Source organism: Artemia franciscana, chromosome 20 (assembly GCF_032884065.1).
Source record: "Artemia franciscana chromosome 20, ASM3288406v1, whole genome shotgun sequence".
Classification (NCBI taxonomy): Eukaryota; Metazoa; Arthropoda; class Branchiopoda; order Anostraca; family Artemiidae; genus Artemia; species Artemia franciscana.
The window spans coordinates 2,182,988-2,198,349 of record NC_088882.1 but is presented as its reverse complement, the minus strand read 5'-3'; the positions used below and the strand labels follow the sequence as shown (position 1 = coordinate 2,198,349).

At 32.8% G+C, this 15,362-nt stretch overlaps 1 protein-coding gene across 6 annotated transcripts in view; it reads right to left on the bottom strand.

The window, feature by feature from the left end:
• The window catches only part of LOC136040265 (uncharacterized), a 293,795-nt gene that overhangs the window by 13,017 nt on the left and 265,416 nt on the right, over positions 1–15,362 (bottom strand). For all 6 annotated transcript variants that reach the window (XM_065724489.1, XM_065724490.1, XM_065724492.1 and 3 more), the window contains 6 exons: positions 13,751–14,310; positions 11,235–11,408; positions 10,163–10,360; positions 6,725–6,922; positions 5,695–5,901; positions 1,092–1,280 (listed from right to left, as the gene is read on the bottom strand). In XM_065724489.1, coding sequence (XP_065580561.1) covers positions 1,092–1,280; positions 5,695–5,901; positions 6,725–6,922; positions 10,163–10,360; positions 11,235–11,408; positions 13,751–14,310 — 1,526 coding nt within the window. The remainder of the gene's footprint in view (positions 1–1,091; positions 1,281–5,694; positions 5,902–6,724; positions 6,923–10,162; positions 10,361–11,234; positions 11,409–13,750; positions 14,311–15,362) is intronic.

The window sequence follows — 15,362 nt, the reverse complement described above, 5'->3', positions numbered from 1 at the left end:
CAGATTTATTTAGCTAGTTCCTGATGACGGTTGCTAGTGGTACTAAGTGCCCTGGATTCATCTTAGAATTATACCAATAGCTAGTTGTAAGTTAGGAACGGTTATCCTTTCGCAAGGAGAGAAAGCCGTAATCTTTTGTACCTTTATTGTATCTACTCAGTCGAAGACTAATAAAGGAAAGGAGGGAGGGGTCTCTTCAAATCATATTATAATAAATTGCATTTAATTAATTAATTAGTTAATTTTAAACAGAGGAGATAACCTTTTTTACATAGGAGCTACATCGTATGACTGCATTGATGTAACAAAGATATACATTATTGGGGCTATATATGGGACCATCAAGTGGGTAGAGGGTGTACTTACGACTACTTGTAATAGAATGGTGCTTTCTAAAACTCTTCCCTGCATTTTAAATACCTAGCCTGACAAGTATACGCGAGTTTACATGCCTAACCTACCAGTTTCCAGTCTCAAAATTCCCCAAACTCTTTGGTTACACCTGCAAAATTTGATTCAAAATGTCTGGGGAGACACTAAAAGAATAACAAATAATAACAAGGAAAATATTTGCAACAGAGTAGCAAGCTGTAATGTTCAGAATGGTTATTCGTCCGCAAGGACGTAAAGCCGTGATGTTTTTGTACTTGCCTTGTGGGAGACTAATAAAGAACCTAAATTAACTGAAATTTAACTGAAAAGGTGCTACTGCTTGCAATTAAGTAATTATTCAGTTAATCGGCTGTCTCACTGCTATGTTATTTGAACTTGTAAAATAAATATTTTCAAAAAATAAATAATTATTTTAAAACGTTAACAATTTTTAAATATTATTTGTGTTTACATATTATTTTTTTTTATTATTTTAATTTAAATATTATTTTTATTTAAATATAATTTTTAAAAATTATTTTAATAATCTTTTAAAATTCAAAATAATAATTTTCCTTCCAGAGCCTTTAGCTTACTTCTCGTCATTTCTAATTGTCACATAAGATTTGCCAAATCATAAAAAGGGCCTACTCCTGCATAAGCTAGAAGAGTGCAAGAATATACACATCAATAACGCAAAAGAGACAGTATATACTTACTACAACCAGTTTTTGGGTTTCCAATATACCCAGTAGGACAGCTACAGGTTGCCTCATGGGCGATAGGTGTACAGATGGCGTTGATGCCACAAGGCTCATATGAGCAGGGATCAACACAGATGCCAGTCTCACACGCCTTCTCAGATGGGCAGTCCTCGTTTGTATCACATTCTTTGTCTATGCGAGGTACTAAAACGAAGAAGAAGAGGAATAAAATCTAGCCAAAAAATCAGCGAAAGGAGAAAAAACTTATCTTTAAAGCAAAAGAAATAAATTTTATAATGGTGGAAATAATTTGCGTAGTCCTCATGATTTTGGAATGGGATGGGGGCTATCATGCTAGAACAAAGCATTTTCTTAGGGGGAAGGGACCATAAAAAGGGTTAATTTTTGAGGCAAAATTTCTGGCAAATGTCCACAGGTGAACGGGGATACGAGGGGTTAGAAGAGAATCGAATTTTATTGGGAAAGAAAAGAATGCACAAAAATTAAATTTTCATCAACAATTGCTAAAATATGAGAAAACAAATAATTCCATGACATATGTAAGTATAAAATTTTCGAGAAATTTTTTTGCGCATTATATATATATATATATATATATATATATATATATATATATATATATATATATATATATATATATATATATATATATATATATATATATATATTATATATATATATATATATATATATATATATATATAAAACTATAATAGTCCCTCGCTAAGTTGATATTCCATTTCTTTCGATAGGCACGATCTTATCAACAATTAAAATAAGCTTATCACTAGGGGCAACCCCTTTCATATACGGAATAATTTCTGTTCGCTTTAAGTTTTAATGTCGCTCCTTACTTGCAGTTAAAAAAACTTGTCTTTTTTTCATTTAATCAAGCTAAAAACCGGCTATATATTCATTATTTAAGTTCACATTCAAGTAATTTCAGAATTTATTACTAAATTATAAACCTTCATTAAGCAGTTTTTGGATGAATGTGGATAGACTTATCAGTCTGCGTATAGATTTTTCAAGAGATAAATAGATATTTGATGCTTGAAAGCCGCAACAGTCATGACTGCAAAAAGAAAACAGAATCACACATATATTCAACATTATTTCCAACAATAACTCGCGCACACTCAACATTATTTCCAACAATAACGTTATTTCAAACAATAATTTTTATTGTTTAATATTAACAATTAATATTTCAAACAAAAATAACTTTATCTTTAACGATAAATCACGCACATTCAACATTATTTCTAACATTAAATCACGCACATTCAACGTTATTTCTAACAATAAATCACGCGCATTCAACATTATTTCTAACAATAACTCACGCACATTCAACACTATTTCCAACAATAACTCACGCACATTCAACGTTATTTCTAACAATAAATCACGAACATTCAACGCTATTTCTAAGGATAAATCACGCACATTCAACATTATTTCTAACAATAAATCACGCACATTCAAAGTTATTTCTAACAATAAATCACGCACATTCGAAATTATTTCCAACAATAAATCACGCACATTCGAAATTATTTCCAACAATAAATCACGCACATTCAACGTTGTTTCTAACAATAACTCACGCACATACAACGTTATTTCTAACAATAAATCGAGCACATTCAACATTATTTCCAACAATAACTCACGCATATTCAAAATCATTTTATATTTTTAGGAAATGAGATCTATCAAGAATATAATAAATATAGTTTTTATTCTTAATAGATCCCATTTGCAATCTGACAAACAAATAAATAAAACTTACATTCCAAACAGTTCCAGATCTGCTAAAACTGTAATTGTCTGCCTAATCACCGACAAACTATATCGTTTTCATTCTTAAAAGGTCTCATTTGCGAATCTGACTTTAAAGAGGAGAAAAATCTCTTGTACTAGTGACATACGCTTGTCCGTCATTAGGCAGTTTTTGCTGTTCTGGAACTATTTGGAATATGAGTTTTATTTATTTGTTTGTCTTTTATTCTTTTTTCTCTCCTTCCTGTTGTATTGTTGTCTTTTAATGCTTTGAATTATCTTTATCTCTCTTTTTTGTTCCTGTTTTTAAAGGCTCCCGGATATGGATTTGAAATAACCGGAAAATTTTTATTAATTAATATTTTTGTTTTATTGTGTTTTTAGAACGTTTTGTTCACTGCTTGATAAATAAAACCTGTTTTTTCTCCTAGATATATATATATATATATATATATATATATATATATATATATATATATATATATATATATATATATATATATATATATATATATATATATATATATATATATATATGTATATATATATATATATGTATATATATATATATATATATATATATATATATATATATATATATATATATATATATATATATATATATATATATATATATATATACATATATATACATATATATATATGTATATATATATATATATATATATATATATATATATATATTATCTAGGAGAAAAAACAGGTTTTATTACTACGAGTGGCTGAGCAGAGATATCAACCGAAATACTTGCCTTATTCTCTTGTCTCCATGGCTTTAATGTTTCCTCAAATTTTCGTTTTATGTTTCTAGTAACACCATGTTTAAACAGTGTGACATTAGAATTCATTTTTATCATCGAATATACCGTATAAAATTATTACATAAAAAGTACCATTAGCAATAACCCATTTCTGCTAGGAACAGTTTTATAGGGGGCGTTTTTGTTGGATATGTTATAAAAAAACCTATTTAATTATTTAAATAATTAGTTAAATAATTTATTTAATTATTAAATAATTATTAAATATATTAAATTATTTAATTAATTAGCAAAAACCTAGATTAATTTTTGTAACAAACTGACCTTAAAGCTGCTTAAAAACTGTTTCAAAATTTCGAACAATCATAATGGTTTGGTATTTATTTCTCCTAATCCTTTAATTCTACTGGTAGAGCTTTCTCAATTTCTCTTAGCAAATATCCATTTTTCACTTTCATTCCCCTTTCCCCTTTTTTCATCCAAGTTTTTTCTCTTGTCCTCATGCTGTACATACATTTTTTGTTTTCATTTGAAAAGAAAATGAATTAATTCAATTGATAAATATGTTGCGGAAGATACAAATTTATTAATGCAAATACTAGAGTAACAGTTTACTTCAGCGACAACCTCCTTAGAAACAGACATCTTAGCAATAACTCCCAGTTGAGCCCCTTCAACAGCATTTAAACCGTCATTTTTTCCTATCTTAATTTATCTCCTTATATTTGAAGATAGCAAAAAAAAACAAATAGCTTAGGGCATATCTAGGATATAATTAAGGCATTTCATAAGGTGTTATACCCTTCAGTGATTATTACGGAGAATTGATTAATCAACGGGAAAATTTGTGTTTATTTGACTTGTGAATTTTCATTAAAATACACAGGACCCTCGACCTATCTTAGGTTTATTCGCGATTTATTAAGTTTTTCCTTTGGTTATTTGAAAATTATGAGATTTTTAGGGCGGTACCACATTTTATCAGTATTGTCACGTTAAAATATAAAACTAAATGAGCAAAACTAATCAGTTTTAATCAGTCAAATTTGACAACCCGTAAAAATGAAAATATTTAAAATCTGTTTATTACCCAAGATAACTGCATATCCGAATGAAAACTATGTCTTCTTAAACTGTCATGTGCGCCATATTTTGGCTGATTAATCTCAGCTTGGTAATATGAGACCTAGGGTTTTAACCGAGCTGTTGCAATGCATTGCAGGGCCGACGCAAGGATATAACATGATACAAATCAGCGAAAATAAGCTAAAAGCGTACGTTACTAAAGAGCTTAAGAATTACAGCTATCTTCCGAATGTGTAAAGTGTCGGGAAATTCGACGAATTAGTTTTGCTTATTTAGTGTCACGGTTCAACATGGCAACAATGGTGAAAATTTCATACTGCTCTAAAAACTTCATAATTTTGAAACTTAATCTTAAAATCTTAAATCTTAATCTTAGGCAAATCTTAAAAGATCATAGTATTCAAGTGTGAATAGACCTTACTTGGGTCTTAGGGGTAAAAAAGGGCGTTTATTTTGGTATCCTTCTTGCTTAAAAACAGGGAGGAAAACATCAGTGTTATCAAAGCTGAATTGTCATTTTCTTCGAAATTTAAGTTTGAGAGCTGAAAACATCTGGTTAAAAAAATTGGACCTTTACTGATTTCAGTGAAGGTAGGTTGGACCTTTACTGATTGGCACATTACTGATTTCAGTAATGCGACAGTTTTTGGCTGATTTTTCCCCCATGTTTCTTTTTTTGCCCGTTACTACCAAGAGCTAGATAACTGCGTATGGAAGTATCTTTTATTTAAAATTGAATTCCTAATTAATTCAAAATTAAAAATATTTGTGAGTATGGAAGTTTCGACTTAGCTAATTAAAATAATCAGATTTCAATTTCACTGTCCTTGGTATTTTCAGACAATATACACGTTCAGAAGAGCATGAAACAAAAACCAAAAGGCCCCCATTATTCAATTCTTGGTTCACACACTCAGAAGAAGAAGAAGAGAAGAATAACTTACTAAGTTCACAGGTTCCATTATCAGTTCTAAAGAAATCTGGCGGGCAGCCACAGTTTCCTTCTTCATCTATCTCAAAGCCCTTTTCCAAGGGGCATGTACATTTGCCCTTTTCGTCAACAACAAATCCTTTAACTAGAGGGCATATACATTCCCCATCTTTTGTTATAATAAATCCTTTCTCAATATCACACGGTGCAGGTTGAGTTGCTAAAAAAAAAAATAATTGATGTAAACTTGAATTGGAGAGAAAATGCGGGTTAAATATTAATTCCATTGCTATTACTAGCAACCAATTGCATTGCCAAGCCGACTGAGGCCAACACAGCTGCAAAAGCTTCTCTTACCCCCCCCCCCCAACTTATTCCCTATTTAAACCTCCTCTCACCTCATTTGGGGAAAGTCAAATTTTCGTTTGGCTGCAGATAGATGACTAAAAAGCTAAATCCACGGCTCAGAGTGGCCAGATGGGGCGCAGTTTTGCCATTTTAGCACTTTCTTGAGACGGTTCTGCATTGAATTTTTCAAATGCAATCGTTCATTCGATGCATTTGTAAGAATCCATATACAAAAGCCTGCCACGTGCCGAGTTCTATACTGCAAGTAGGCCCCCGGTACTAACTGTCAATCCATATTCATTTGTTGTTTTTCAGCAAAGCGCTTATTATGTTCTGGCAGTGTAAATTACCGTAGGCAGCGCTATTGCACTGCCTATGTGTTGCCTATGATTCTTAATCCATGTAACACAATCAGGAAACTTGGCAAGCTCAGATAAAAGGGGATCAGACTTCTGACTTTGGGGGTCACAGATTTTAGCCTGAAGTCAGTTTTATTTCCCGTCGAAAAAAAACATTATCGAAAGCATATATCTTTGAAATTTGTATAAAGTACTGAAAATCTCAATTTCTGTAGAAAGAAAGTTAGAATATTAGTAAATTTTAGGTTTTCATAAATTCAGGGCAGGTAGTCGACGGATTAAACGCTGAGTACTTTAGGGACAGAATATGAACTCTAAAGCAAGAGAAATTCTTACCAAGGACACAAGTGTTATTATAGAAGATAAAGCCGGGTGGGCATTCACAGAGAAGGGTTTTCACAGGTGTTGTATCTGCCACTTTGCACTCGACATCATCAGCGCATGGCTCCAGCACGGCACAGGGTAGAACGCAAACTCCATTGATACACGCTTCTTTTGATGGACACGCCTCATCGAACTTGCAATCAATTTGAACTAAACAAAAACATAAGAAGTTAAAAACGTTCTGAGACCGTATTGGCGGCACATCACGTACGAAAGAACAAGAAATGAAAAAGAAATTAAAAAAAGACAAAACCAAACGAGGCTGATGTTCAGGAACTGAAAGAAATAAAAGGTTTTATTTTCGTCTTTTAGTTCGATTTCCTGACTAAAAATTATCCTCGATTGATTTCAATTTTTCCTTAGTCATAGTTTTCTTATTCTTCATTTTTTCTTCCACACGGAAATCTGACTGAAAATAGAAAACTGTGTTTTTGCAACAAGTCTTTGACTTCCGACAGTTTTCTCTAATAAATAAAAATAAGTCGAATATAGGCCTAAAAATTAAATACAAATAATAATAATTTGTTTAAAGTTCTCAGACTGAATAATATATTGACCATCACCCACCCCCTACCACCAAATCACCTGGACAATTTTGGATAGGAGTTTGTTACAGGAATAACAGACCTAACGCAAAAATAACAATTATAAAATGCCTAGGTGAGCTGTTGACAGCATCAATGCACGACAATATAGGAGGAAGGGATGAGGGGGGTTGCAAGGATTTTTTGTTCTTTAAAAAAAAAATGGAGATGCAAAAGAAAGTATATTTCAAAGCCTTAAGGGGTAGGGTTATTTTTCGAAGACAAATTCCGAAATAAAGTATTTTTCAAAACCTAGGAAGACCCCCCCCCCATTAATAAATGTGACAGTTTAGTATGATGGGGTTCAAGGCCTCTGTCAGTACTGGTGTAAAATAAGGCACAACCAAAGCTGGATTTGATAGAATAAGCATGTAGCAATTCTAATAAATAGAATATATCTGAAGCTTGTAAAAAAGTCAAATTTGAATACTGTAAGATTGTGTCAAACCGGTCTAAGTACAATCGAAAGGCTCTGGTTTCTTTGTATTCAGTTTTTTGTGATCACTCTGTACTTTATCTTTCTGAGACCTTCATTCTACTGAAAAAGAGTGACTTATGTAAACTACGTACATGTTACTATAAATATTGTAAATACATGCTTTATCTACATCTATCGTATCGAAATTGGAGAATAATCCGAAAATACAAAGCTCCCGATATAACTGCAAAACTACAGGAGCTTCATGATAAGTTATCTGCACAAGCATATCGACGGCTTACCCAATATCACGGGCTCATCCATTTGTTCTGTTGACCATTTTCCTTTTAGATTTTGTTGTACTTATTGTGTTGTACCTTTGTATCTTTGCGCTCATCCGTTTGTTCTATTGATTTTGTTGTACTTATGTGTTGTTTTCTTTTCTTGTGTTGTTTTCTTTTCTGATGTTTATTTCTGTTTTCTCTCTTTTTACTCCACTATTCTCATATTGTTTTGTGCAATGGGTTATAAATAAATTATTATTATCATTAATAAATAGAATATAAAAAAATAAAAATAGAAGTTGAATATAGCACAAAAAGAAAATGCCAATAAGAAATAAAAGGAGCTTTTAGGCTAACACGTTAGGTTGAAACATTTAAATATTCTGATATACCAACAGTTTATTGCCCCTCCCTCACACAAATCATCTGGACGTGAAATTTTTCAGTTAGCACCTGTAATAAACAATGTTGTTCAATTAAACACTAAGTATGTAGTATAAGTATGCAAATCCAGTATATGAGCGTCCAGCTCGGCATGCGGGTTTGACGAAAGATGAATCAGATAGACTTGAGATGATACAAAAAAGAGCTGTAAAACTTAAACTTGGACATAACTACTCAACATATGATGATACACAACTCAAACTAACTAAACAACTCAACTTGAATTCACTTGATAGTCGTAGACATGAGTTGACGTATCACTTTGGACTAAATTGTTTGAATTCCCCAGCTAATCGTGGTCTACTACCCGACCTTGAGAGCCACTCTACTGAAGGAATAGTCACTAGACCCCGACTAATAAAAAACAATAGTATACAGTTAATGACTTACCCAGCCTCTTGTACCGGAAAATATTGCAAATCATTTGTCCCTTATTTTATTGGGTATTTTAATAATATTCCCTTGACAAATATTTAATGTTCAATGCAGTTTATTTCAGGTATTTGCCTGTGGGTGTTTTCGAATATAGGCCACTTCATTTATATAATTAATTATTCTTAAATAGTCTATATAAAAGGTCGCTATTTTAATCGTGAAAATAGATTCTTGACTTAGTTTAAATTTTTTTTATGACTCATTTTAATTTTTTTACCTTGAATCAGTACTTGCTACCTTAATTTTTTTTGTGTTGCTGTTTATTTGTTTAGGTCTTTTTTTGTGTTATGACATGCTCATGTTAGCTCCAGCTATTGCAGTGAATAAAATATATTTTATTCTATATTCTATTCTAAATAAATAGAAATACAAAATTTGTCTCCGCTTAACGGTTCGAATTTATTATTTTTAGTTCAAATTTTCAATAATTTAAGTTAAGGATATGTAAGATAAAAAGATGAAAAGGGTCTAGCGTCAACTTATGTACGGGGTAATATCCCATATTTATAGTTTAAAGATTAGTATTTGTTTCATTGATTTTGCTTACATAATTTAATAAAGGTCAAAACATAGTGGACAACAACCTGAATCTCAACTGAGGGGCAATTTTTCAATTTAATAGTTTTAGCACAACTCTTTACTCAGAAAACAATTTTACATTTAAAATAAAATAATATTAATTATTTATTCAAAATAGATTGTTTTTAATCAGCCGGTCCATATAACGGTTTAATGCAGATTTTTGCTCACACTGGACAATTTTCATTTTTTATGTAATAAAGAAGTAAAAAAAAATATTAGTTAATTTTTAATTAACTTTAATTAGTAATTAAGAATCATATAATGTTCGAGAATTTTAATTTTGGGATGCTAAGGGATACCAAAAAAAAAATATTAAAAAGTTTAAACTCTCTTTAAAATAACTTGCGCAGGGATATAAAATATTCGTTAACGAAAATAAATTCTTACAAATAACAGTTCAATAGGGACAAATCCTTTTCTTTGCCAGTGGAACAGCAAAACAATATCTGAATATTTCGGCCACATATGGCCGTCTTCAGCAAATAAACTCCCATGACATGCAAAATTCTGGTTTTTATTTAGGGTAAATAATATGAAACGTCTCTTTAGGTGACAACCTTAGCCCAGAGACAATTTGGGGTATTTTGGTCTACGCTAAGAAATTATGCAACATAGTTGTATGAAAATTATAAGATCTACATACCCCTTGTACAGCCATCTTTTTCATCTCCTTCATACCCGACAGGACAGATACAATTAACTGTATGATTATCTGCTTTACACATGGCAGGTTCTAGGCAAACATCTTGCGTGCACGGAGAAACGCAAAGACCATTGATGCACGCACGGTCAGATGGACAGTCATTATTTGACTCACAACCAATTGCAGTGCAACCCGTTGCTAAAAAATAGATACATGAATTAGTGTAAATGTCCGTAAATTAAATGGAGTGGTGACAGAGCTGCCTGCAGAAGTAATAAAGGTTGTGAAAGAGGATGATTGTCTCTCCCCTTACGAGTTGGCTGGCTGTCCCCCTCCAAGCTGATCCAAAATGACTTATGATGGATGACAGATTGCTCTTTTTCGGCATCCATCTGGGGCCAAGGAAAAGCCAGGTAGTCTCTGAATGGGGCGGCAATAGGTTATAGGGAAGGGTTTATGGTTCTAAGACCTTGTAGATTTTTGGCCGAAGCCATAATTCCGTCTTGTCCGGTAGTTGGCAACGGTGTCTTAGAGTTTAATTCAAAGCATTTGAATATATTATAGAGGCTTATTAATTGTAAGCAATGGTGATAGATGGGGGCAGCGGCAAAAATAGAGAGGCGGGGACCTGTGAACCCCGATAATGTTCCTCATATCGATGAAGAAAAAAAAATTATAGACACTGACTCACAAAGCCTGACCAAAGACATTTCGCTCAGTTAATGATTCCTGAAACCACACATCAAATCAACAATATAGGGCAAAACAAAAACTTGGAGCGAAGCCATAATCCGTCTTATCCGCCAGTTGGCAACGGTGTCTTAGAGTTTAATTCAAAGCATTTGAATATATTATAGAAGCTTATTAACTGTAAGCAATGTTGATAAGCGGGGGGCAGCGGTAAAACCAGAGAGGCGGGGACCGTAGTTTTAATCCAACGTCAAATCAACAAGATGTAAACAGCCAACTTATATGCTCTGTCATAACCATTCACTTCCAACAGTTGAAACAAATTAAGCAAAATTAATTAAGAAAAATAAATTGAGGAAAATAAATTAAGAGAAACACTTACTGGAGTATGGGTTGCCAGATGTGCCAGGAGGGCAAACACAGAAAGGCTTATGGTCCATCCCTTCACACTCAGACGAAGGTCCGCATGGCTCATTGTTAGGTCCACATACAGGAGTGCAAATTTCATTTTGACAGGCGTGTGTTTCAGGACAGTCTGAACTACTAGTGCATCCAACTGAAAGAAAGTAGAAAGTTTGAATGAGTGTAAAAAATAATAATCTGAAGAAATTGAAACAATAAAAAAATAAGATAACAAATAAAAATGAGAAAAAAGAAGAAAAGTAATAAAAATAAGAAACAAGAAAAGTAACTTGCTACTTATAACCGTAATAGAGTAACTAGTCCATCTAACTGAAAGAAATAGAAAGTTTGCATGAATGAAAATTATAATGAAAAACAAGACATGAAATGAAAAAAAGAAGCTAGTCAACAAACAGAAAATGCAAAAAAAGAAGAAACGTGAATAATACAACTAAAGGTGAAAATACCAAAAGCAGCAGACAATAAGTAAAGATGAAAGAGTAATTGAGGCAAGGACAGGAGAAAATTATTATGAATTGATAGATAATATTTATTGACAAATAAATATATAGCCATCCGATTTTTTTTCTTTAGCGCTGCCGCATCTGAAATGGAGTTACTGAGAGTGTATGCCACCAAAGACATGTGTTGATTCCTTTAAGCGAAGGTTTCACAAATTTCCAAAACACGTATAAAACTGGGCAAAGGATTAATGGAGTATGATATGCCTTGTGTCACAAGACATTTTATGAAAAAAAAAAACAGAATAAAAATAAACAAGATTGAAACTGATAATATTGTTATGAACTAAGATCTAAGAATGAAGAACAAAAAGGAAACGACATGGTTAAGAGTGGTAGGCAAAGTGAAAAATCAAGATTACAAAAATAAAAATCGAAAAAAAACACAAAAAAAAAATTAAAGCAATACCCCAACAGGAATAGATCATAGTCACAGTCTAAGACCAAGAAGTATAAAATTAGAATTCCATGAATAATTTTTAGAACTTATTAAAAAACAATAGTCTAATCATATTGAAAGAAACATTTAACTGTTATCGGTAAAAAAAAAAATAAAAAAGAAACTGTTATCCTGAAAATAACTAGAATATACCCATATAAAATATTATATTAGGCAATTTTTATTTTTCCCACTGCAAAAGCATTACGTAGTATATTGTTCTTATGTATTATCCTACTAACTACTAGATTGTCAAAAATTTCACTTTATACCTAATTATCCAAATGATAGAGTTCTTGGACAAAAAGTTCGTAATAGAAATTACTGTAAATCTCCTATGTAATAAAAATAATGGCAATTTGGCAGTTTTTACAATAAGTGTATAGAATGTACCTACCTAAATTGAATTTTGACCCCATCCAAATTCGCTAATTTCAGGCTATTACTGGCAATTATAATTATTAGCAGTCTCTCGTAATTATTGAGGAGAACAGACCCCACCCAAGATTAGTTTTACCCCTCCGAACCTTAAACATTAATTTTGGGTAATATTGGCAAAACAGCTAATAATAAATCCTGGCATTTATTGAGGAAAATCACCTCCACTGAACAGAATTTTGACTCCGCCCATAATTACTGATTCCTAGCACTTATACCAATAATAATTAGCAATAGCTTCTGACAATTACTGATTAGAATACATTTCAGCAAAACGGATTTTTTACCCTGGAATTAATTACTAGACATGGGTATGATTAGCAACTACTACTGCTACTACTACTAAAAACTCACTGCATCACCAAGCCACCTGAGATAAACGCAGCTACGGAGGCTCCTCCGCCACCCCGATTTATTTAAACATTTACTCCTTATCCCTCCAAAGAAGTCCCTTCCAAGAAGTCCCTAGAAGCTCCCTCCTAAAACATTATCGTTTGGCCCCAGATGGACGGTCAAAAAGGACGATATTTGGTAATATAACATCCTTCACCTACGAAAGGTGGTTTAGCTATGTCAATCTTACTCTCATTATAGCCCAAGAAACTGGGATAGAACAACATTTATCGTAGCGTTTCTTGTTTTATATACAGTCACTCAAACGGGTATTTAAATCTATCTATAGATAACAATAATTACTACTGGAGGAATAGAACCAATTCAAATTGTGTATGAGGCTCCAACCGAATTAACTGAAAGAAATGTATCCAAAATGGAGTCTTTCTTCTAGAGCTCTGTTTTCAGGCCATCCTCATTCAACACGGAGTTCGACATGGGTTGTAGATATTATCATTTGAATGTTGTCTTCAACACGGGTTTGGGTATTCTCAGAACCCGTGATCAACCATACTATTCTGGTGCGTTAAAATATTGAATAGCCCATGTCCAACACGCTTGGAACTCGCTTTAAATTTTGACAGGATTAAACACGGAGAATCTGAAAACGATTTTTGTCGAACACGCTCAAAACACGCTTCAAACCCAGTGCCTGAAATCACAATTTTGGAAGTTTTACGATAAAGAACGAACAAAAAGGGGTACCTAAATAGCAGCCAATTAAGGGGTCTCCATCGTAGCCAGGCGCGCACTGACAAATAGGCTGATGTTCTTCCACACGGCAAACAGTGTGAGGTCCACAGTTGCACGGATCTTTACACTGTGAATTAATGCAAGCTTTATCAGATGGACACTCTTCGTCATAGGTACATCCATCCACAACTGGCACCAATGCTCTGCAACTACCTTCTTCAGCTGCAATAAATCCATCTGGACATGCGCATATAAGTGTCCTCATTGGTACTGTATTGACAGCTCGACAGACAGCTGTGTTATGACAGGGATCGAGAGTGGCACACGGTTCCACACAAAGGGTGTTAACACACGCCTCTTTGAACGGGCAATCGGAGTCAACTGTGCATTCGGGTACTGGGATGCGATCACAGCTGATTTTCGCATTGCCAGTAAAGCCGGGTGGGCAGCGGCAGTTGGCACGGTGCACTGCAGGGAAGCACTCAGCTCTTGGTCCACATTCGTCGTAAAGGCATGGATTTACACACTTGCCGTTGCGGCACGCCGCTTCTTCTGGACAGTCTTGATCAGACCTGTAAAATTTACAAAATCACGTCTAAATCTCCAAATTCATGAAGACTAATAATTTTAAGAGAGAACGAAAAATACGAAATATGACAGTTCATGTGTTTATGGGGGTAACTAGGCGACTGGAGAAAGGGTATTTTCGGTATGAGTGAGAGGGGGAAAACTAATATTCAAATCCAACTATGCCTAGAACATAGTTATTTATTGAAATTAAATCGAATTCATGTTCTTTTTTTTGAAGCAACTGACAGAAGTAGTATTAAGAAAAAAAAGAGAAAAAAAAGAAAAGGGGAAAATCGAATAAAAAAAACATGCTTCACATTTCAAAACGTAAAAAAAGCAACGTGAAAATGTAAAAAGAGAAAAAAAGAGAAAAGGGGGTAATCGATTACAATAACATACTTCACGTTTCAAAACGTAAATAGTAAAAAGGCGTAAAAATAAAGAGAAAAAAAGAAAAGAGGAAAAACGAATACAAAAACATACTTCACATTTCAAAACGTAAATAGTAAAAAGATTTAAACATAAAAACGTAAAAAGAGAAAAAAAAGAAAAGGGGAAAATCGAATACAATACATACTTCACGCGTCAAAATGTAAATAGTCCCTAGTTACAAAAGTCGTATTTGAACCTTAGTTTACCAACAGCAGTTCATTTTTCATTTGAAGTTAAAAAAAAGTGTACACTTTAAATCCAAAAGCCCTTTACTTGTTATTTACTTTTCCAGATACTTTATTTGTAATTTTTTGTAAGCACGAAAAATTTTTTAAACCAAATTACTGTTGGTTTTCTATGTTGGTAAACCTATACATTCACTTACTGTTTATCAATTTCCTTCAGATTCGAATAAAACTTAAAATAGAACAAAGGAATGATTTACAACAAGCTTTAAAACACAACTGAATAAAATAAGTGGTATAAAAACAAAATAATGATTGTTTCAAGCATTTTTAACTTCTGGAAAAAAGGGGAAATGTTATGCATAGAGAGAATATCCTCGGTATTTCCGACGGTTCTTTAATTTAGACTCCGAAAATAATTCACTGTTACTAAAGCA